General features: G+C 40.1%; 1 protein-coding gene and 1 pseudogene across 1 annotated transcript; one reads left to right on the top strand and one right to left on the bottom strand.

Annotated features, from left to right (window-relative positions):
• Nucleotides 1–350: 350 nt before the first annotated feature.
• LOC111815159 (C-type lectin domain family 2 member F-like) lies at nucleotides 351–14,110 on the bottom strand. Its single transcript, XM_023709456.1, has 5 exons — nucleotides 14,024–14,110; nucleotides 13,269–13,355; nucleotides 4,265–4,446; nucleotides 3,516–3,622; nucleotides 351–534 (listed from the first exon to the last, which is right to left on the bottom strand). The coding sequence occupies exons 1-5, from the start codon at nucleotides 14,061–14,063 to the stop codon at nucleotides 420–422; spliced, it is 531 nt and encodes a 176-aa protein (XP_023565224.1). The 5' UTR covers nucleotides 14,064–14,110; the 3' UTR covers nucleotides 351–419.
• A 9,685-nt stretch (nucleotides 14,111–23,795) lies between these two features.
• The window catches only part of LOC101572075, a 16,115-nt pseudogene continuing 15,912 nt past the window's right edge, over nucleotides 23,796–23,998 (top strand).

The raw sequence follows: 23,998 nt of genomic DNA, 5'->3' as shown, positions 1-23,998 counted from the left end.
TCTTTTTTCCTCTTTTAGGCAGATTTAGCTCAATTGCAAAAGGTAGAAAAACTTCTCTGTCTTTGTAGTCGCTTTCCATTCTGTTGTTTTTGAGTTGCTGCTTTTCCCTCTTTTAGGCAGATTCAGTAGAATTCCAGAGAGTTAGGAGAGTCTTTCTGTCCCCTTCAGTCTCTTTCCATTCTGTTGCTTAAGACATCGCAGGCCTGAGACCTTCAGTGTAAGTGCACAAACTTAAGTAGCATAGTACCACTATGTGAAACTTTTAATTCTCAAGCTTCTTACCAATTAGTTAAATTTATATGAAATTTATTTAAATTTTTATCCCACTTAAGGCATGTTGAGAGGAAGAAAATGTATCCACGTGAGTTTAAAATGTACAAAAAATGGAAGTTTTTCTCCATTTTCAGTGTAGCACAATTCTAAGCACAGTAGCTTTTTCTGATGCACAAATATCTTCTTGTCTCATCGCATCTGCTAATGTCTAAACCATTGGCACTAACGAAGGCACAAGTGCCTGAACCACTTATGGGAGACCTGGAAAAAGAGGGGACAGGGAGAGAGAGAGAAAGAGACTTCTTTATCGGGTCTCATAAAAAGTAACCAAGAACAGCCTCAAATATTGAATGTGTGCAACCATGTTTGCAAATGTGCAATGTAGTAAGAGCAGAGGAAGTAAATAAAGGGTTTCTCTCCACCCATCAGTGTCCAAAATTTAGCTCAGGACTGCAGGCGTAGGCGAGGCCACTCTGTTAATCGATTGCATTAACAATACAGTCCTGACACTTTTCTGCTTTTACCAATGTACAAAGCATGCAAATGTTTTTGTGGGAGACTGGATTCTTCTCTTAGTGCTTTAGCATCAAAAAATAATACGTCTAGACATTTACAGATAATATAAAGGGGGACATTATTAACATTTCATTGATTACCTTTCATGCTATAAGAATTGTGCTGAAATCAATTTAGTGCTGAAATCCATGTTTATTCAGCCACTCAGCAGCTAGCACCATAGTAAAATAATTCTTTTCAATTGGATGCAGCATAATATACAAAGGATCATAGACAAGATGTTTTCAAAAGATTTTCTCAATTCACTCTTTAGATCATGTATAAATGTATGAAATTGAAAACTCAAAAGGAAAATCAGAATGATAAATTATGATGAGTTCTGGCTAATTGAAGATTCTTTCCACACTCAGTTTTTGGAGCTTGACAACACTGGTGTACACTTTACTAAGAACTTCTAGGTTATTTTCAAGTTTTTATTTGGCTTATTTCCAAAGTATTTGTATATAGCCATCCCTCATTACACTCAAGGGTTAGCTCTAAGACCTCCACAGATGTGGATTTATATAAAATGGTATTGTAACTGCATAGAACCTACATACATCATATTTTAGAATATAAATTATCTCTGCATTATTGTAATACCTAGTACAATGCAAATTCTATGTAAATACTTCATGCACTATGTTGTTTAGGGAATAATAACCAGGGAAAAAAGCTGTTTGTACAAGGTCAGTCTAGATATACCCATTTTTTGAATGACCACTAAGAAAACAATATGCAATGTATTAATTGTTGAAACTGTCCTACTAATTTGATTTGAAACTGTCTCATTGCTATTTGTTTCTCAATAAAATTATGGAAAAAATAGATATACCCATTTTTTTCCTGACATTTTCAGCTGTGGTTGCATGAATCCATGCTTGCATAACCTGCAGGTACAAAGGGTCAACAGTATTTTCCAGTCTTTTGGTTTCTTAGAGAACTTGCCAACTGCTATGAATTATGTCCTGCTCAAATATCATATGTTAGGGGCTGGGGAGATAGCTCAGTTGAATAAGTGCTTGCCTGGAAAGTTCAATCCCTGACTCAGAAACAAAAAAAAAATCCATATGTTGAAGCCTTAATCCTCTCTGTTTCAAAATAGAATCATCCCTGAGATTAGTTTTTGATAGGCCTAATCAAGTTTAAATGAATTCTTTTTAATGAAGTTTAAATCTAATTCAATATACTTGATGTTCTCATAAGAGGAAATAGGTGAGATGCTGACTTGAGTATGCACAGAGTAAGCCATGTAAGAATTGGGATGTTCAGCTTCTATAAGATGAGGAAACAGAAACAGAGGAAACCAGCACTGCCAGCACATTAAGCAGTCAATGCCCGTGCATGGACTGCTAGCCTCCAGAACTGCTGTTTTGTTTTCTTTTATTTTTGTATTTAATACAGGGTCTACAGGGTCTCACTGTATAGAACAAACTTGCAGTGATTCTCCTGTTTTCAGCCTCTCGAGCGCTGGGATTACAAGTGCATGCCACCTCACCCAGTCTCCACTGCCCTCTCAGCACGCCCTGGGGGCGGGGCAGGCATGGCACTCCAGGATCCAACCCCAGCTGCTGTGCTCTGCCTGAGCAGTTGCTTTAGTCTTCTGAGCTATCTGGCTGGCCCCAGACCTGCTTTTAAGCTTCACAGTCTGGGCATTTATTATAGAACTAATACAACAGCAATGCATGAACTCTATTCAGTGCACAGCTTTTATTTTTTCCTAATTTAAAAAAAAACAACCTCGAACAGTACATAAAGTATAGCACTACGTTTTGGGTGTTAATATTTTCTTTCAAGAAAATGTAAATATTGGCCTGTATTGTAGGCATAAAAATTAATTTATATGCTACCTTATTTTACATTTTTCAAATGAAATGTAATTGCTACTCTCAAGTTACACTGTTGCCCTCAAGTCATTGTGGGACCCAAAACATGGTATACATAGAATAATAACAAAAGTTTCTCCAGTCTTACAAACTCTGGCTATGAAATCTATCATGTAATATACATAAACCTAGCACTGGCTACATTACAATATTACCACAGGATGAATGGGTATCATGAAGCAGCCACTCAGTACATGGGACCTTGTGAAAAACCCAGTGATTTCTCTACAGAGAACACAATATCATTCTGAGTACTTCATCCATCCAGGTAAAGAGAAACTTTCAATATTTTTAGAGCCAAATGGAACCTAAGAGTAAAATGAATGTAAAGAATACAGAGGAGCTTAGAGATTATAAATAAAAATAAGCTAAGCAAGCACTTTCTTTTCCCATTTTCATTCCTTCTTTCCACACCCTTGATGCTTGTGCAAATATAGGCCTCATTACATCATTGAATTCTCTTCCATCAAAGAAAACGTTCAAGGACTGACTTTAATAATAAATAAGTAGAAAAGACCTAAGTGAACAGAGTCAAGGAGCAAACTAAATATTTTTGCATGGAGTCTAGGGTAAACAGAACACTCGTGCCTCACACATGGATTAGTCACATTCTACAGCTAGAAGTAAGTATTAACCTTTGAGGCAAGACTTCCCTGAGGAGAGTCAGGCTCTCTGAACATTCTCTTTGATGTCTAGTTAAGGGAAGGGTGTGGAGGAGACTATCATGGTAGCTACCCATAGAAATAGAATTCTTACCATGCTTAACACAGCTCATAATGAATAAAGGTCGGTAAGGCTTACCAATTGTTGAAGTGACTTCCATCCATCCATCTCCAGGCATTATCAGAAGTATGTTTCCTCAGTCCAATCCAATAGGTAGAGTTTTCCAGAAAGCTTTTAATAGAATCCTGTGACAAAATGCAGACTAGTGTCGCCTACCTGTCTCATTTTTACTCCATGAAAGGTTACCCTCCTTGTCTGAGTCCATTAAGTTTCTGCTAGGATTACTGTAAGTGCCTCACACTGTAACTTCTTGCCTTTTTATGCCACCCAGTTGCTAATCTCATCACAGCAAGGAAAATGATCCTATTAACACCAGAGTGAGAGCGTATCGTCATTTTGCTTATAATTCTGAGACATCTCTCTGTTTTGCTTGGAATAAGAACCTAAAGCATTTTCAATAACCTACAAGAGCCTTGTGATACACATCAGTACCCTTCCCTTCTCTTTTATGTACTGACTGCCCACCTCTTCTCTGTTCCTGCAGCATTCTAGCCCTGCCTTGAAGACTTCTCTGACAGTTTATTTTTTTTTAGATGATCTCCTTAGGAATTGCCATGACTAAATTCTTTACCTCCTTCACACATTTAACCAAAATCAACCTACTCAGTTGGTGACCATACGATATCAGTTTATTTATACTATTTTGCATTAAACTTACTAATCTCTAACTATTTTGCGGTCTAAGAGATCAAGCCCTTCCCCAAAAAATATGCTTCCCATACCACAGCTCTGCAAATTGTTAGATGTGAACTGAAAAAGACTCGAACCATTTCAATCTGGGAGACGATCTTGGCCAGAGTTGCATGGTATTTTCTGCAGTGTTCCTGTCCCTGGATCCAAGTAACATCCTGTTTAGATTCAAAGAAGCAGCTCATTCTGATTAGGTCCCAGTCCTGTGGACATATCCTCATGTCATCTGTGCAATTCATATTGGCCTTTTTAATTGCAACTAAAATCAACACAGTGATAAAAAAGAAAGTGTCAGAGCAAAGGTCTGACCTTACATGTAAAAGACTTTCATATATTTTATGTCGATAAGATGATTTTACTTTCTCATTCAGTTTGAATGATTGATTTGAACATCAACTCAGAGGGCCCTTGAACCCAACTATCAAGAACAAGTGAATATCAACCACAAAGCATGAAATAAGTTGTCATTGGAAGATGAGAATCTATTCATAACTCAAAACAACAATAGCAAATAAGCAAACCTCCAGAAGTTCCATATCATCTGGCTATTTTTCCTTCCATTTTCTTTCTTATGCTTCTGGAATCATTTTATGTGTATTTCAATTCCTAAAAGTTATTATGCCATCAGGCGCAAGTTTCATTGAGAGAAGACAAATCTACCTATTTTCTAATCTCACAGACTTGTTTCTGAATTATTGATTTAGCTGCAAATCAGTTGTGTCTCAAATACCACATTTCCCCAACAGTTGAAAATTTTATCTTTTGTCTTGAAACAAAAGACATTAGAAGGAAAAGTGCTGAAATTTTCCTAGTTTTTATCATCCAGGTTTTGCTCCTTAATTTTCTGTACTAGGAAGAGGAAATGACTCATTAAGTTATACTTCTGAGAGAAACAAGGTTTAACACAACACCAACTCAAAAATAAGTGACTATCTCATAGTCAAAACAATCAATGGGAAGTTCGTAAAATGGAAGGATAACCTAGCAAGATGTTTCTGTACATGCGAAAGGTGGTAAAACAGCCAAGTGAAAATAGTTAGGTCACCAAAATTTTTGAAAGGATCAATTTAAAAAAAAGACATATACAAACTGAAATACTTGGTCCCAAGCCAGGATCAACAGAAACCAGTGAGTGAAATCTTTCACTCACTAATTCACATACCCTTTCATTTTTTTTTTTTTTAACAACTATCAGGTGAGCACTTACCCCATGCTAAACTTGATTTGTGACTTTAGGAACACAATAATTTGCATAGCATGAAAAAATATTTGCTTTCATGAAGTCTAACATGTTTGAAATTATATAATGAGGGGTTTATCTAGATTTATTGGTGGAAAAAGGAGCAGTTTTCATGCTGTCAGCAGCATAATTTCAAATGCAATGGTAATGTTTAATAAAAGATTGAATAAAGTGGTAAAAGAGCATTAGGGGTAAGAGCCTCTGAAGCAATGGGAAGCGAGAGTGTGAGACATCCAGTAAAGGGCTCTGGCATTGTTCACCAGCTAGTAAGGTTATCCGATTCCCTGCATACATAGTTGATGAGCAAGAATCAAATGATATTAGAAAGGTGATGCTGTAACTAGACCCAGTAGTAACACTGGAGCCCACAGACCAGACCCACCTTTAATCCAAATGAATAAAGCACAAATGCAGCATTGTGGGCATATTTGATCCATGGAAGTAAGAGGGTAAGAAGTGTCAGCACTTACTTGTCCATCCTAAATGCTTGACAAAAATGACAAGAACATGATTCTCTGAGGAGAGAGGAGAACTATAGGAAATCAGGGAGTGTGGCTTGAGGAAATTAACAACTCAGACTCTGGAACACTGCTACTTAGAAAGGTAACTGCATTAATTGAAGCAGCGCCTTCTGCACCGAGGGAGCTATGGCCCCGGAGGTGGGACAGCTTTCCCCTCAGGCAGGAGTATGAAGATGAACTTACCACAGACTTCTGAGCATTCGTTCTGCCACTGTGAAGACACAGTCCAAGCAGCCAGAGCTGAGCACAGCCAAGTGACCCCAGGCAGAGGTGAATCCCCATCCTTAGATGGACAGGGATTGGGGAGACACCGTAGAAATCACTCCTACAAAGCCTGCCTCAGTAGAACAAGCTATAGAGGGATTTGGGTGAAATTGAGTTACTCCGTCTGCCTTAGTAACCAACTCCTTGGCTTTCCCATAAGTGCACAATATTCCCAACCTCACCACAGGGAAGAAACAGGCAATCTGCCTTAATAACCAGCATAGGCCCAAGACAATAGGTGGTTGTGACAGAGGAAGATACAGTCATGAGATTGGGAGAAACACTCCAGCCCCAGCTCACTAAAGATCAAAATCAAAACAGCCTAAAACAGAGGCAATTTGATTCATTGGGTACTCAAAGGGCTCAGCCCTGTGGAGCTTGGCAGGAGGAGCCCTGGGGGTGGCACTGTAGGATGCCTCAAACCAACACAGACCCTGAGCGCCCATCCTGCCTCTGATCTGCTCTCATGTTCAGAGTGAGCACTGCAGCATGCAGGCAGGAGACAGCTGTGGCTCCAAAAGTAGCACCTGGGAAGGCACGCAGCTTTACACCTCGCTCTGGGTCTTCTCACAGACTGAAGAAGTGACAGATCCATTACACAGTCTGAGTTTCCAGCACCCTCATACCCAGTATAGACAAGGTGTAAAGCTGGCAGAGTGGATCTAGCTGTGCCACTGGTGGGCCTCTCTGGTGCTCATACACAAGCACAAGGCAGAGTTCTGCATCTTGCCTGCTCTAGATTACTATCGGACTTGTTGAGACATGGAGGAGAATTCTGGACTAAGGAATAAAAAGATCTCACACCCTTTCTATCAGGTACCATCCAAAATAGTGTCCCTAAAATAAAACTACCATGAGGGGGAAATGTGAACCTGCCTCTCTCTCTCTCTCTCTCTCTCTCTCTCTCTCTCTCTCTCTCTCTCTCTCTGTGTGTGTGTGTTTTATTGATGTCTCAAGATGGTCACATATATGTAAGAACTTCTGAGTGCTGGCTATTGTTTTTGCTTTCATACCATCTTACCAGGACAGTAAGTTCCCCCACGCCAAGAGTTAACAGAGGTAGCTAAATTCATTCTTTTCTTAGTTTATTAATTGAATTTAATCTCTCTACATATTTTTTCATTACTCACATTCTTTTCTGGTGTTCCCTTTTTTCTTCCTTTCTTACTCCCTCTCAAATGTCCCCTGTCTCTACACTTGTTTATTTGTACAGTAAGATACTCTGTTCTCTCAGCTTCTACTATCAAGAATTTTGTCCTTATGAATTCTAAATTTGTGTCTCTGCTAATTAATTGATTGAATTCAATCACAAAATGTTTCCTCAATTTCCATTCATTTTCCCTTACCTACTATTCTTTCTTGTCATAACATCTCAAATGCCCCCTTTTTCCTGGTTGATTATTATTATTATTATTGTTATTATTATTATTATATTTTACTGTTATTAAAATTTGCTATTTGGGAGGCCAGAGACATGGCTCAGTGGAAGAAGTGCTTCCCTGGCAAGTGCAAGGGCCTGAGTTGAATTCCGGGTTCCACAAAAAAAAAAAAAAAAAGCTAATTCTTTTTTATCTTCCTTTTGATGCCTCATTTCTTATTTTTCTTTATTTCTCTTTTTTAACTTTTGAGAAATCATTTCAAAAATGGTTCTTTAGATGTTGACGCTACTGGGAGCTTTTCTCTCCACACAATGCAGTGCTAGTGATTGAATTTAGAGCTTTGAATGGATTGAGTGCTTGCATTCATACCACATCACACCTAAGATTGAATATGGGGTAGGCCGGAAGAATTTGCTACTTGGAATTGGATTCCAGTGATCTAGGCACTTGACCCCGATAGCCAAGAGAGGGAAGCCTGGCTACTGCTCCAGAAGGCAGCAGACCTTGGCACCTTTCACATGGCTCTTGCTTTAGGTGCATATATAGTAGGAGCACTGTGGGGTGAGGTAGGCTTCCACCCAGATTTTGGAAAGTGGTCAGACAGTGTGCTCCTGAGAAGGCAAGTGGGTGAAGATGTAAGTGGGAAATTATTTTATTCCTTAAAATAATTTAAAATACTAATTTCATTTGGGCCTGCACTGGGTTTAATCTGGAAAGAAAGATAGCATACTCTAGTGACACCCATATTTTCACTTGATAGGGTACAATTTCCAACCTTAAACTCTAGAAACAGATTTTATTTATGACCATTACCAGATACATGCATAAAAAAATGTGATGTAGATGCACAATAATAATTTATTATTTTGAGTCTATTATTCAGCACGGAAGAAAAATAAAATCATGTAATTTACAGAAAAATAAATGAAACTCAAGACCAGCATACTAAGCAAAATAAACCAGAATCAGAAAGTTAAATATACATGCTTTCTGTTACATAGAAAACCTAAAATATAAATAATTGAATTAATAAGAGAGATGTAACTGGAAATAGGACAGAAGAGCTTTGGAGATGGGGAAAGAATACGATAAGGATAGAAAAGCCATTTAAAACCAGTGTAAGTCATTAAGTGATATTCCATGCATTGTCTGAGTTACTTTTCTCTTGTTCCTCAGACAAGATAGATACCCCACACTGAAACTTAAAAAGGAAAAGGTTTACTTCATTCACAGTTTGAGAAAGTTTCAGTCCATAATTGGCTAGCTCTGAGGCAGGTTGACATGCCTAGGGACAGCAGTGTATGCTGGCAGAAGACAGAAAGAGCAACAACGTGGTGGAGTCAAAGACTTCCTATCCCATATATTGTCCACCCTTGGGCAGATGCAGCACTCACACCTCAAATCTTAGCCAGAAATGTGACAAACCCATCAGTAGACTGCTTTACTGGTCATACACTCTTAAACCCAGCATCACACACTCTAGTTTCAGCCACCTCTGCAAGAGCCCTGTAATCAATGAGGCTTTGAGGGGACAGCTAGATACAAAACATGACATGCTGCCCCTGGCCTCTCAGACTCATGAGCATCCCTTTATTCCATCTCCAAGAGTTGCCAGAGTCTGCATAGTTTCAGCATCATGAAAAGTCCACATCCCATATCTCCTCCAAGATACAAGGCAAACTCTTAGCTGTGAGTCTTCACAGGTGAAAAGAAAGCTCAACTCCTCCAAAATGCAATGGAAGAAGACAGACATTTCTATTCCAAAAGTTACAAATGGAAGGAATCAAAGAAATGGGGCCAAAGCCAGGTCAAAATCCATCTGGGCACATTAAGTCCTATAGTTCCAAGTGTATCATCCAAGGCAATCTGTGAGCTCCAAGGTGCTTGGATGGTTCACCCTTAGCACACCCAGGGATTAAAGCTCCTGTGGCTTTGCTTTGGGCCCGCTTCACTTCTTTCAGTTTTCATCAAAGGGTCCATATTCTAAGCTCCTCTAAACTTTCAGGGTCTCCACTGCAAGTTTTGTTTCACACTTACATCTTCACTCACTTGCCTTCTCAGGAGCACACTGTCTGGCCACTTTCCAAAATCTGGGTGGAAGCCTACCTCACCCCACAATGCTCCTACTATATATGCACCTAAAGCAAGAGCCATGTGAAAGGTGCCAAGGTCTGCTGCCTTCTGGAGCAGTAGCCAGGCTTCCCTCTCTTGGCTATCGGGGTCAAGTGCCTAGATCACTGGAATCCAATTCCAAGTAGAAATTCTTCTGGCCTACCCCATACTGAAATATGGTGCACCATGACTTTTGTCTCTAAGCAAAATCTTTCACTTTTGCAATTTTGAGATCAAAAAAAGTGGAATTCTGTTGTCTTCAGGTCATCTTTTCTGTTCTCTTACTTCTTCTCAGCAATCAAATTTTCCTCTCCTCTATCTTTGCAGTCCACAGCTTTACTGGAGTTTCCTTTCTGGAGAAACTCACAATGTTTAAAATCAGTCTGTTGGGCTCTTGGCTCCTGATTCTCAACATAAATCTGGATATAAGTTCCCAATTGTAGCTGTGCCACTGCCTCAGTATTAGACTGCCTTGAAATTACTTCTTCAAGATTAATTATAATCTCAGTCTCAAGCAGTTTCTGGATAAGAGCCAAACACAGACAAACTTCATGCCAAGCTGTAATACACAGAATCTGGAGTTCAACAGCCAATGCCATCCTCTTTCCTGAGCATGGTCTTTACCAGGACCTCCTCTGCCAGCCTTCTTGCCTGCTGAGCTCTAAACAGAGTCTTTTATAAACTACAGCCTCAGGCATTGCAGCTCCATGTTTTCTGCTGGCATCTCCAAAGCTTCCCAAGCTATTCCCACAGGCTAATCTCAAAGGCTTCGGAACCACATGGTCAAGTACAGTCGCAGTGACGGCCCCACTTCTTTGGTGCCAAATTCTGTTTTATGTGTTTTTCTCTCATTGCTGAGCTGAAACACCCAACACCTAACTTGAGAGGGTAAAATTTTACTTAGCACACAGTTTGTAGAGGTTTCTGTCTATAATGGGATGGCACAAAGGCGTGGGGGCATATGGCAGAGGGACAACAGTCATGGTAGTGGAAGACAAAAAAAGCAACAAGATGGGAAAGACAAGACTCTTTCTGTTCCTTGCACTGTGTACAAGCTACCAACTCTATGTCAGGTGCAGGACTCACATCCTGTTCCTAGCCAGAATCGCTTCAAAGCAATCAGTGAACTGATTTACTAATCAAACACCCTTAATCCCAGCATCGCATCGCACACTCTAGACTCAGCTACCTCTGAAGATCCCTGTGACTGTATGAGGCTGCAGAGAACACCTCTAGACACAAACTAGGACACTCATATAGTAATTCCCCCCAAAAGACCATCACTGCTCTGTATTATAAGCATGCTCTATTAAAACTTAAGTTTTCAGAATATAGGCAAGAATTTTAAAATCTGCTTGTGTGCATACTTTTCCCAAACAGATTCTGACCAATGAAAATGTGGCTAGTCCAAACTCAGACATCCTACAAATATAACAAATATTTTAAAAAACAAATATTTAAAAAAACAAATATATAACAAATATTTCATTAAAAATGAAAAATCTAAAACATAATTTTTACTCTTATATAGCAAATAATATACTGGCTATACTAGGGTAAATTAGATTCAACTGGAAGTGGTTTTGGGATCTTCTATTCACTTTCTTAGTGTAGTGCCAGAAATGAAACCACATGTGTAAATAGATAACATTTGGACTGACATTATATTTTTTTCTGTACTAGGTTGCTCCAGGAAATCAGATTTGACAGAGGGAATAATAAAAGAAGAAAATGAGAGCTAGCTCTAGGATGCAAAACCAGGCAGAATTTTCTTATTATATTTAGAATATGACAAGGAAATGAGTTGATAAATGATTATGAGTTTTTATATTTAAAATGGGAAGGTTCGATTTCCTATTTGCTGAAATAAGGAAGACCACAGATAATAGGAGTGACAAATTAGGTAGGAAAAACAACTAGAATAAGACATATGGTTTTTTTTTTTTTAAAACAAGATAGAGAATTTATTTTGCAGAAGAAATAAAATGAAAGCTGACAGTGACTGGCTGCAATGAGAAAATGGAAATTATTTTGGCAAATTTGAAAGACAATTCAATGAACTTTAAAAAATGTAGCAGCGTGATGAAAGTGCCTTTAATGGAGGAGCCAAAGGGCTGGAGTGTTCTTCAAAGGCAGAACGTGTATTCAGCAAGAGGGAGGCTCTGAGCTTCATCCCAGCACTGGGGCTCCCTCAAAGAACACCAAATCAGCCCCTTGAGCTAAAGGCTGAGGCGCAGTTGTACAGCAAATGTTCAGCATGCTTGGAGTCCTGGGTGCAGTATGGGTGAGGAGGGGAGAAAGGAATGGAAGGTAAAACTTATGAAAAAGCTATCCAGTAAAAATTTTCAAAGAAATTACCCTATCAAGGAGAAAAAAATAGGCCAGTCAAATAGCTCAGTGAATTAAAGCTCTTGCAAACAGGTACAGGGGCCAGGGGTTCGATCCCCACCCTGCTGTGCTAGCCCTGCCCCTGGGCACACTGAGATGACAATTGAGACTGGGTATGGTGAGACCCTGTTTGCCCTGTAGATCCTTCCCTAAAATACAAAAAAGAAAGAAAGAAAGAAAGAAAGAAAGAAAGAAAGAAAGAAAGAAAGAAAGAAAGAAAGAGAGAGAGAAAGAGAGAAAGAAAGAAAGAAAGAAAGAAAGAAAGAAAGAAAGAAAGAAAGAAAGAAAGAAAAGAAAAGAAAAGAAAAAGAAAAGGGAGAAAAAAATAAATTGGTAAGTAAAAGACATATAATTGGGCCAAGGATATAGATCAATGGCATAACACCTGCTGACAAGCATGATGTCATGAGTTTGATTCCTGGTACCAAAAATAAATAAATAAATAAAAGTAACTAGAATTACACAATAAATTTAATTTTCTTTTAAAAATTAACATCCAATTATTTTATTTTGTTTAAAGTTGGAATTATACATAACATCTATTTCTGAGGAGATGTTTCAATTGAGAATGAAAAGAATGATGGTATAATTAAGAGATTTACTGGATTTATATTGGTGACTGAGCAAGACAATATTGGACTTTGTGTGGAATATAAATATTCTATTGATGTCCTTATTATCATGAATACTCTATTGATATTACCATTCCTGTTCCAAATGCTGACCTTCAAGATGAGGCCAGGAAACAAAGGAAAACTCAGAGCTATGCTTTTAGAACAAATGTCCTCATCTTGTCACTCTACTTAGACAGAATAGCTATAGAGACGGTCATATTTAGAAGTGGTGCTCTTAGGACAAGGTGAAAGCAAGATGTAAATATTACTGAGTTACAACTGTTCTTCTATCTGTTTCTTCAGTCACAGATAGTCTATGCACATTCTGTGGTACAGGCCTGGGGGAAGAGCCTAGGCTCGCATCACATTTGAACCCTTAGCAGCTGACTGCATGCCTGAGCTAAGTATTTACTGACAGACTGATCGCTCTAGCAGGTAAAACAGAAGACTAAATTTGCGGGGCACTCTGATGGATTGCAACTCTTCACAACAGTGAAAGGAAAGGTTACTCATTGACATCAGACAGGCTCAACACTATTACTCTGGCGTAAATGTTCACTTACCTTTTTTAGGGAACTTTAACATCAGCCAAAGAAGAACAGCAAGGACTCCACATAAAAAGATTGTGAAGATTATCATTTTCCTTCTTACTACGCGTAAGGGAAACACAGGTCATTATCTTCTGCAGAAAAGCCAACCACAACCCAAGCAATGTTCCTCCTTCTCCTCCATCTCCTGCGTGCTCTCCCATTCCCAGCCCAGTCATTCAACTCCCAGGAAGTGAAACAGGTACCAAGCTGTAACTAGCAGCGGCTCTGGCCTGAGAAGCGCAGTGGCTCTACCTGTCCGTGCAGTGTCGCAGGACCAGGCTGTACATTCTACTAGGTTCTCAGGCCTCACAGCGACAGGCTGCTCTCACCCAGAAAGGGAATGGGGAAGGAGGGAACATTTCCTTTGTTAATGAGGACCTTAACTTAAAGCTCTTATTGCAAGCAGTGTTTCCTGCCCCTCCCTGCCCTCTAAATGCTGAATATCAAGGTAGGGCGGAAAACAAATCTAAAATCAGAACTGAGTTTTTAGAACAAAAGCCCTCATCTTCATTCGCCATTTTTGGACGGATATGAGGGTGACTGGGGAGTGATACAAGGGATCGAACCAAGGGGTCTTTTGTCACTAAGCTACCTCCCCAGCTCGTTTTTATTTTTATTTGAGACAGGCTTTGGCTAAGTTGCCCAAGCTGGGCTCATAGTTGCGACCCTGCTGCCTCAGCCTCTGCAGTGGTATGGGCCATGGCCACTGGATGCTCCCTTTAGCGAACCTTTCTCTCTTCTCCTCCTATTCTCCAGTTCTCCCTCCATCTCCGACCTTCACCATAAAGGAGCTTCTGTGATCACAGAGGCTGGAATGATCCCAAGGATGGGTAGAGAACCGCCAGTAAACTGGCTGCCTGGAAGCCCTGAAGAAATGCAGGACTCCTTGGAAGGAGGCCTCGCAACACGACCAGACCAGTGGAGCACGGAGCACGCAGTCCTGAGCAGGGAACCACGCTGAGCTCTGCAGGGATGGGGACCAACGGGCTGCCACACCCGGCCTCTGCTCTCCAACTGCTGGAACCTGTACTGACCGTGCTCTCGCCCCAGAGGCAGGGCTCGCCTCTCGTCATTGGCTGGAACCCAAGGACAAGTGACTCTGATTGGTCCTTTACTTCCCACCCTAATCAGTAAGAAGGCGAGCGCAGCCTGGACGGTCCTGTGGCTTTTTGTTTTCCTTTTCCATTCTAGAGTCTCCCCAAAAGTTCAAATTTAGAAATCAATCAATCTAAAATTTTATACAGGTTTATATCGATTGCCTGTACCATAGAATGTGCATCTTCTGGTTAGGTTTGGTTTTAATTATAATTTTTTATCTGATCTGCTTACAACCTGGGATCTAAGTTTACCTGGGTATTACTTAGGGAAATGGATCCATTGTTGTTTGCATGTTTCCGTGGACATTGAGTGCAGATGCAGTTCATAGGCATCTTTATTTTGCCCAGTAAGGCAGAGCTGTAAAACTTCCAGAATAAGAAAAAATTTCAAAATGCATCAGAATTTTTTTAATTAGTCCATGTTTGCAGTGCATAATATTCGTCTTCCTTGTATGGAGTTGGTACATAAATGTAGAATATTTTAATTCCTTTTTCACCTTCTTTGCCTTCCTTCCTCTTTCCTTCCATTTTCCAACTGTGAAATATCTGTTTACTTCCCACTACCTATTCATTTTGCTATTTGTGTGCCTGATTTATTCTACTTAAAATTATAGTACCTGGCCTCAAGGTGTACCCATTTTCCTAAAAGTGATTCAAGTTTATCCTTCTTTATGGCAAAGTAGTGCTCCACTATGTGTAAATTACTCATTTTATTTATTCATACGTTGATGGACAGACAGACTGTTTCCAAGATTGAGCTCTTGTGAATGGCACTGCTGTAAGCACAGGCATACGTGTGTCAATATACTATGATGTATTTACATCTTTCGAGCAGATAGAAGAAAGCAGAACACCTGAGAAAAAGGAGTTTCTAGTTTTGCTTTTTGAGGCTTTCCATTCTGATCTCCAGAGTGGTTGCATTAATTTATATGCTTACCAACTCTGAAAAAAGGGTCTTTTTTTTTTTAACACAGACTTACTAGTCTTTGTTATTGTTTTATTTCTTTTTTATCTTATTTTTATTTTTTTCACTTTCCTGTGATTGCTTTTATTTTATCTTTTCTATTAATTTTATTGAGAAAAAACTGCAATGTGACAGCTTCAAAACAGGTTGGTAGGAAGGTTACAACAATTAATACATTGCATATTGTTGTCTTTGTAGTAGTCATTCATAGCACAAGATGCAGGCATGATATCCTGTCCAAACACTATTAGTGTTTACTATTAATCTTTCTTCTTATTGAATTAAGAGAAAGTAGCTATATACCTAGCCTAACTATTTTGTATATACAGATACAAAATTGTCCTTCATTTATTTTTTGACAATGGCCATTTTTCTCTGGAGTAATATGGATTCTCAGTGTTATTTTAATTTTGTTATGCTACAGGCAGCTATTTTGAGCATTTTTTCATGTGTTTAGTTGCCATTTTTACATTTGTGAAGTTTATATCCATTGTGTGTGTGTGTGTGTGTGTGTGTGTGTGTGTGTATGTGTGCTTGCACACACCCGTGCCTGTGTGCAGCTGGCTCAGCCTGCCCTCGGGGAGGGGCTGGTGTGGCATGTGGTGACAGGGATCAAACTGCAGACCCTGAGGTTTTCTAAGCTTGCCATAGAAAGTGCTTTATAGCGCTGAGCTATCTCACTGGCCCAGTTCATATTCATTCCTATTGCCCATTTTTTATTAGATTTTTTTTTAATTTGGAAAGTCTACTTTTTGTTTGTATGTTCTTTATACATTCCAGATATTTGTCCTCTGACTGAGGAATAGTTGGCAAAATTAATTTTTCTATCCTGTAGATTTTATTTTTATTAATTTAGTTGTTTCCTTTGGTGTGTAGAAATTTCTTAACTTAATTTGATTTAATTGGTTAATTCTCAATAGTACTTTCTGGGAATCTAGAATTGTGTTTAGAAGTCCTTGTCTATGCCTATGATTTCAAGACTTTTACCTATTTCTTCTAGCAGGTTAAATGCTTCTGTTTTCACATTACTTCTTTGATATCTTTGATGTTACTTTCTACATGATGAAAGACCTGGGTCTAGAATATGTCTTCCCCAGATGGACAGGCTTTTTCACAACAGCATTCATTACAGATGCTATCTTTCCTCAAGTGTATGATTTTAGCCCCATCGTCAAAGGGCAAATAGCTGAATATGCATGGGCCTGATCTATATCCTCCCTTCTGTCATATTGATCTTTGAGTCTATTTTTCTGCCAGTTTGGTTTCTTTCACCATAACTTTGTAATGTAACTTTGAGTCCAGGATTATGTTACCTGCTCTAACAAAAACAGAGCAGGAGGTATTAATTTTGCTATTCCTGTTCTCCTTTAGGTCTATATGTAAGCAAATAAACATAGGGGAAAAGTAAGAAAGTAAAAACAGGACAATAACACAACAAAGATAAGCCAATATAAAGCCAGTCCTAGGCCAGGCACAGTGAGTGTGTGGAGGAGCTTTCAGCTACCCTGCGCTGGCAGGACCTACCGGCCCAGCCCAGGCGCACAGTGGGAGAGATCTTTTTCAACCCCCTTGGGATGCCCCCAACCACCCCTCAGCACCTCCCCCACCCAGCCTAGCAAGTAGGAACTTCTGCTGCATTCCGGGAACCCCTAGATCCAATCCTAGCCCAGGCCCAGTGAGCGTGTGGAAGAGTTTCTGGCTACCCTGCGCAGGCGGGATGGTAGGTCCCATCCCAGGTGCACCATAGGTGAAACCCTCTTCCACCACTTTGGGACCCCCCCCCACCACTCTGTAATACACCCCCCACCCTACCCACCGAGAAGGAATTTCTGCCCCATTCCTGGAACCCCTAGATCCAGTCCTAGCTCAGGCCCAGTGAATGTGTGGGAGAGTTGCCTCTCCCCCCTAAGTCACCTTGTCCCCTCCAGACTCAACTCAGGCCTGGCATACAGACCTGAGGTGAAACACTACACCTGCAGTCCCTGCAGAGAGTATAGGGGACAAAACCACCCAGCTAGTCCAGGAGCAGTACATCTTCCCAGAGGGGCACAACAGGTTCACCCCCAAGGGCAGCAGCAGTAAGGAGCTGAGTACAGCAGCCAGACCCAAGCCAGGCACAACAGGATAAATCCAAATTTTGTAGATCTGCACCTGAACTTCAGTAGGTACTAAGGCTATAACTGCAACAAAGATCTAAAACGAAGGTCATAAGACAGTGCTACACAAAATGACAATGAGAAGGAGCAAAAAGCAATCTCAGAACACAATCCCGCCCATAACAAGTGTAGAGGACACTAACACAGAACAAATTGGGAATTACACAGCTGAAATCAATGAATCAATGGCTTCTGAAATAAAGAAACAGCTGCAGAAAGGTATAGAGGAACTCAGATTGGAAATGAAAAAAGAAATCCCTGAATTAATAACATTTGCAGTAAAAAATCAAATGCAGAAACATATGGAGGAAACCGAATGCCCACCCAGAACAAGAGCAGAGGACACTAGCTCAGCTCAAATGTATGAATTAATAGCATCAATAGTCAATAAGCAACAGCAGAAAGTCATACAGGAACTCAGAGAGGAATTCTTTTCTACTAGCCCAGCTCAAATGTACAAATTAGTAGCACCGATAGTAAATAAGCAATAGCAGAAAGATATAGAGGAAGTTAGAGCAGAATTTTCTGAAAGAAGAAAAGAATTCTCGGAACTCATAGCATTGGAAGTAAAGAATCAACTACAAAAACATAGGGAAGAAACCCAATCTGAAAAAAACACTGCAGTGAAAGAAGTAATAACTGCTTCTAAAGAAGACATTGATAAAAAAAAAAATAGAGGAGATTAGAAAAATGATGGATTCCTTGAATGAGCAATATGGAAAGAAATAGATCGCATGAAGCAGAGTCAAAGAGATATAGAGGAAATTAAAATCTCAATCAAAAGCTTGCAAAACCATTTAAGTGAATGTGAAGACAGAGTTTCAGATCTTGAGGATTTTGGTGCAGCTAGTGAAAAGGTAAAAAAGGATTGCTTAAAAAAAAAACTAGGATGCAGGAAAAAATAATTCATCACCTTCAAGATGATGTAAAAATGAACAATGTGAGATTAATAGGCATCAATGAGAAGAAGGAGTAAACACAAATGACATTTTTTAAAAATGGGCAGAAGTAAAAGCAGAACACTTCCCAAATATGAAGAAACAATCTGATACTCAGGTAACTGAAGCATACAGAACGCCAAGTAACCTCAACCCAATTAAAAACACATTGATACATATAATAGTCAAGATCTCAGAAATTCAGAACAAGAATAATATACTGAAAGCAGCTAGAGAAAAGAAGCAGATCACATTCAAGGGAAAACCCATCAGAATTATGGCTGACTTCACTTCACAAACCATGAAGGCAAGAAAAGCATGGAGCAGAGTACTTCAAGTCCTCTATGAAAACAAATTCCAGTCCAGACTACTATACCCTGCAAAACTCTCTTTCAAGTTTGATGAAGAAGTGAAATACTTCCATGACAAAGAAAATTAAAGAATTTCATGATGACAAAGGCAACCCTACACAGGCTCTTGAAAGATGTTCTAGAGAGGGACCAAAATGATCAGAATTCCACAAATGAGATCAGAATTAACCAACTAAATAGGGCAAGCACTTAAACACAGGAGAAAAGGAGTAAACCACAACAGGTAAATAACAGGTCAATCATAAGTCAATACATCTCAATTCTAACCCTCAATGTAAATGGACTCAATGTACCAATTAAGAGAAATAGACTGGCACAGTGGATTAGGAAACAAAATCCAACAATATGCTGTATACAAGAAACACATTTTAATCATAAAGACATTCATAGGCTGAAAGTCAAGGGGTGGAACACAATATTACATGCCCCAGCACCTCAGAAAAAAGCAGGGGTACCAATCCTACTCTCATACAGTCTCAACTTCAAACCAACAATGAACAAGTGAAATAAAGAAGGCCACTATATACTGGTTAGGGGAAAAATTCAAGAAGAAGGGGTAACGCTCATAAATACCTATGCCCCAAACACAGGAGCACACAACTACATAAAGCAAATCTTAATGGACATGAAAAATCTAATATCCAATACCACAGTTTTAACAGGAGACCGTAACACACCCTTATACCAAAAAGATAGGTCAACCAGACAAAAACTTAGCAAAGACATAATAGAACAGAATCTGAGCTTGAAACAAAAGGACTTGGTGGACATATACAGAGTGTTCCACCCAAACACAGCTGAATACACATTTTTCTCAGCTGCACATGGGTCATTTTCTAAAATCGATCACAAACTGGTCCATACATCATGCTTAAGTATATCTAAGAAAACAGAAATTATCCCATGCACATTATCTGACCATACTGCAATGAAACTGAAAATAAATGACAAAAGAAACCAGCAAAAAAAAACCCAAAATACATGGATATTAAGCGATACCCTACTCAGCAACCCATGGGACACAGATGAAATTAAACAAGAAATTCAATAATATCTACAATTCAATGAATATTCAAGCACAACTTATCAGAATTTATGGAATACAATGAAAGCAGTTCTCAGAGGGAAATTCATAGCTCTGAACTCACACATTGGGAAAACAGAACAGGAACGAATAAACATCATAATCGTGCACCTTCAACAACTAGAAAAGAAAGAACAAACCAAACCCAGACCCCAGAGACAGGAAGAAATCATAAAGATTAGAGAAGAAATTAATTCAGTTGAGATGAAGAAAACAATTCAAAGAATTAAAAAAGCAAAAAGCTGGTTCTTTCAAAGATTAAACAAAATTGATAAGCACCTACCTAACTTCATCAAAAAGAGGAAAGAAAAAATTCAAATACAAGCAATAAGAAATGAAAAGCGTGCAATTACCACAGAGCCTGTGGATATACAGAAGACTATCAATAGCTACTTTGAGATTCTTTACTCTCACAGAAAAGAAGACACAGAAGGAATGGACAGATTCCTAGAAAGGTACAAATTACCACAACTGAATCCACAAGCTATAACCACTCTCAATAGCCGAATAACAGCCAATGAAATACGAGATGTAATTAAAAACCTACCAGCAGAGAAACGCCCAGGTCCAGATGGATTCACAGCTGAATTCTACAAGAAATTTACAGAAGATGTAGTCTCTACACTCCTCCAACTCTTGTATGAAATTGAAAAGGAAGCAATCCTCTAAAATCATTCCTGGAGGCAAGTATTATACTGATACCAAAACCAGGGAAAGATGCAACTAAGAAAGAGAATTATAGGCCTATCTGCCTCATGAACATAGATGGAAAAATCCTCAATAAAATCCTAGCAAACAGCATACAACAAATCATCAAGAAGATCATTCAAAATGACCAGGTAGGATTCATCCCAGGGATGCAAGGATGGTTTAATATTCGAAAATCTATAAAGGTAATACACTATATCAGTAGAGCAAAAATTAGAAAAACACATTATCATCTCCATTGATGCAGAAAAGGCTTTTGACAAAGCCCAACACTCATTCATGTCCAAAGTACTATAGAAAATTGGAATAGATGGCCTCTACTTCAATCTGGTAAAGGCAATGTATGAAAACCCAACAGCTAACATAATTAAAAATGGGGAAAAATTGAAATCTTTTACTCTTAGTCTGATACAAGACTAGGATGTCCTCTATCATCACTCCTATTCAATATAGTTCTGAAATCATTGGCTAGAGCTAGTAGACAAGAGAAAGAAATAAAAGGAATAAAAATAGCTAAAGAAGAACTTAAATTATCATTATTTGCAGATGATATGATATTTTCCTTGGAAAACTCAAAAACTCCACCAAGAAGATACTAGAATTAATACAGAAATTCAGTAGCATAGCAGGACATAAAGTCAATACCGAAAAGTCAATAACATTCCTCTACACAGATGACAAACACACTGAGAGGGAAATTATAGAAAAAAATACTTTTTACGATAGCACAGGGAAAAATGAAATACCTTGGAATTAATTTAACTAAAGTTGTCAAATATCTTTTCAAAGAAAATTATAGTACTGTTAAAAATGAGATCGTAGAGGATTTCAGAAAAAGGAAAGATATTCCATGCTCCTGGATAGGAAAAACCAACACTGTGAAGATGGCCATACTCCCAAAATTTCTGTATGGTTTTAATGCAATCCTTATAAGACTACCACCAACATACCTCACAGAGCTAGAGAAATCATTCCTAAAATTTATTTGGAACCAGAAAAGACCTAGAATAGCAAAGGCAATCCTGGGCAATAAAGACAAGGCAGGCGGCATTACAATTCCTAACTTGAAACTATACTAGAAGGCTACTGTGATAATATCAGCATAGTACTGGCAAAAAAAAATAGATCTGAGGATCAATGGAATAGATTAGAGGATGCTGAACCCCCTATGAACACGCTCAGCCACCTTATCTTTGACAAAGGGGCCAAACATACTCACTGGAAAAAAAGAGCCTCTTTAACAAATGGTGCTGGAAAACCTGGCCCTTACATGCCAAAAACTCAAACTTGACCAAGGTCTATCAACATGCACTAAACTAAAGTCAAAATGGATTAAAGATCTAAACATTAAAGCAGAGACACTAAATCTCCTGGAAGAGAAAGTGGGAGAAACACTTGAAGACATAGGGGTAGGCAAATAGTTCATGAAAAAGTCAAATCGCAAGGGAAACAATTGAAAGAATTAACAACTGGGACCTGCTCTTACTGAGAAGTTTTGTCACATCAAAAGAAATTACAAGACCCAGTCCTAGCCCAGGTCCAGTGAGTGTGTGGAGAGCTTCCTGCTACCCTGCGCCAGCGGGACCAGTCCCAGCCCAGGCGCAGCATGGGTCAGACCCTCTCCCACCCCGTTGAGCCGCCCCCCACCACTCCGCAGTACCACCCCCACCCCGTCCGCCCACTAGGAATTTCTGCCAACTTCCAGGAACCCCCAGACCCAGTCCTAGCCCAGGTCCAGTGAGTGTTTGGAGAGCTTCCTGCTATCTTGCGCTGGTGGGATCTGTCCCAGCCCAGGCGCAGCGTGGGCCAGACCCTCTCCCACCCCCTTGGGCCACCCCCCACCACTCAGCGGCACCTCCCCACGCCACCTGCCAAGTAGGAATTTTGTGGTGTTCCAGGAACCCCCAGAACCAGTCTTAGCCCAGATACAGTGAGGGTGTGGGAGAGCTTCCTCTTCCCCCTACTTCACTTTGCCCCCTCCAGGCACAGCTCAGGCCTGGCATACATGCCTGAGGTGTAACCCTGCAGCTGCAATCCCTACAGAGAGTGTAGAGGATAGATCCATCCAGGTAGTCCAGAAGTAGAACATCTTGCCACAGGCCACAACATATTCACCCTCAAGGGCAGTAGCGGGAAGGAGCTGAGCACAGCAGCCAGACCTAAGCCAGACGCAGATGGATAAGTCCAAACCTTGGAGAGCTGCACCTGAACTTCAGTACGTGTAAAGGTTATAACTACAGCAAAGATCTACAACAAAGGGCAGAAGACAGTGCTACACAAAATGACAAAAAGACGGAACAAAATGCAACCTCAGAACACAAGCCCACCCATAAAAGGTGCAGAGGTCACGAACACAGAACAAATTGGAAATCACACAGCTGAAAGCAATGAATCAACAGCTTCTAAAATAAAGAAACAACTGCAGAAAGATATAGAAGACCTCAGATTGGAAATGAAAAAAGAAATCCCTGAATTAATAACATCTGCACTAAAGAATCAAATGCAGAAAAATATGGAAGGAACACAGTGACCACCCAGAACAAGAGCGGAGGACGCTAGCTCGGCTCAAATGCATGAATTAAGAGTGTCGATAGTAAATAAGCAACAGCAGAAAGATATAGAGGAAATCAGAGTGCAATTCTTTTCTGAAATAAAAAAAGAACTCTGAGAACTCATAGCAGATGAAGTAAAGAAGCAACTACAGAAACATAAGCAGGAAACCCAATCTTTAAAAAAAAACACTGCAGTAAAAGAATTTCTAACTGCTTCTAAAGAAGATATTGATTAAAAAAAAAATAGAGGAGGCCTTGTGGCTCACCCCTCGCAGTGAGGAGGAGGTGGAGGAGGAGGCGGCTCGGGGAGAGAGAGCAGCGAGTTGGAGCGCGGAGCCTGAGTGAGGGAGCTGAACCGCCCGCCCGCCCGCCCGCCCGCTCGCTGCCGCAGCCTCCCCTCCGCAAGCAGGAGCCCGGGCTGGGGCCCGGCACGCCGCCCCCCTCCCCTCGCTGATCGTCTGGCCTCAAGGGCAGAGCGAGCGAGAGAGCAAGGGGGAGGGCAAGTGACCCGCGCCGGAGGAGGCAGCCGGAACAAGCGGGCGCCGGCGCGTGTGGCGTGAGGGAAGCCGCCTGCCCGCCCACCCCCTTCGCCTTCCCTTCTCTCCGCTTCCCCGACCGCCGAGCAGCACCATGTCAGCACCGGCAGCCAAAGTCAGTAAAAAGGAGCTCAACTCCAACCACGACGGGGCCGCCGAGACCTCAGAAAAAGAGCAACAAGAAGCAATTGAACACATCGATGAAGCACAAAATGAAATAGACAGACTTAATGAACAAGCCAGTGAAGAAATATTGAAAGTAGAACAGAAATATAACAAACTCCGCCAACCATTTTT

This window comes from Octodon degus, unplaced genomic scaffold (genome assembly GCF_000260255.1).
Source record: "Octodon degus isolate 3935 unplaced genomic scaffold, OctDeg1.0 scaffold00012, whole genome shotgun sequence".
Classification (NCBI taxonomy): Eukaryota; Metazoa; Chordata; class Mammalia; order Rodentia; family Octodontidae; genus Octodon; species Octodon degus.
The sequence above is the reverse complement of the archived record's forward strand: the minus strand, read 5'-3'. Positions and strand labels throughout refer to the sequence as shown.

Bases quoted from the DNA above. Each gene is read 5' to 3' on its own strand.
- LOC111815159 (XM_023709456.1), bottom strand. From the start codon at position 14,063: ATGGAGGGAGAACTGGAGAATAGGAGGAGAAGAGAGAAAG. The intron at 3,623-4,264 runs GTTCGAGTCTTT...ATTTTGTCACAG, and splicing joins TCGTCTCCCAGATTGAAATG to GATTCTATTAAAAGCTTTCT. The intron at 535-3,515 runs GTAAGCCTTACC...CTCTTTTTCCAG, and splicing joins GGAAGTCACTTCAACAATTG to GTCTCCCATAAGTGGTTCAG.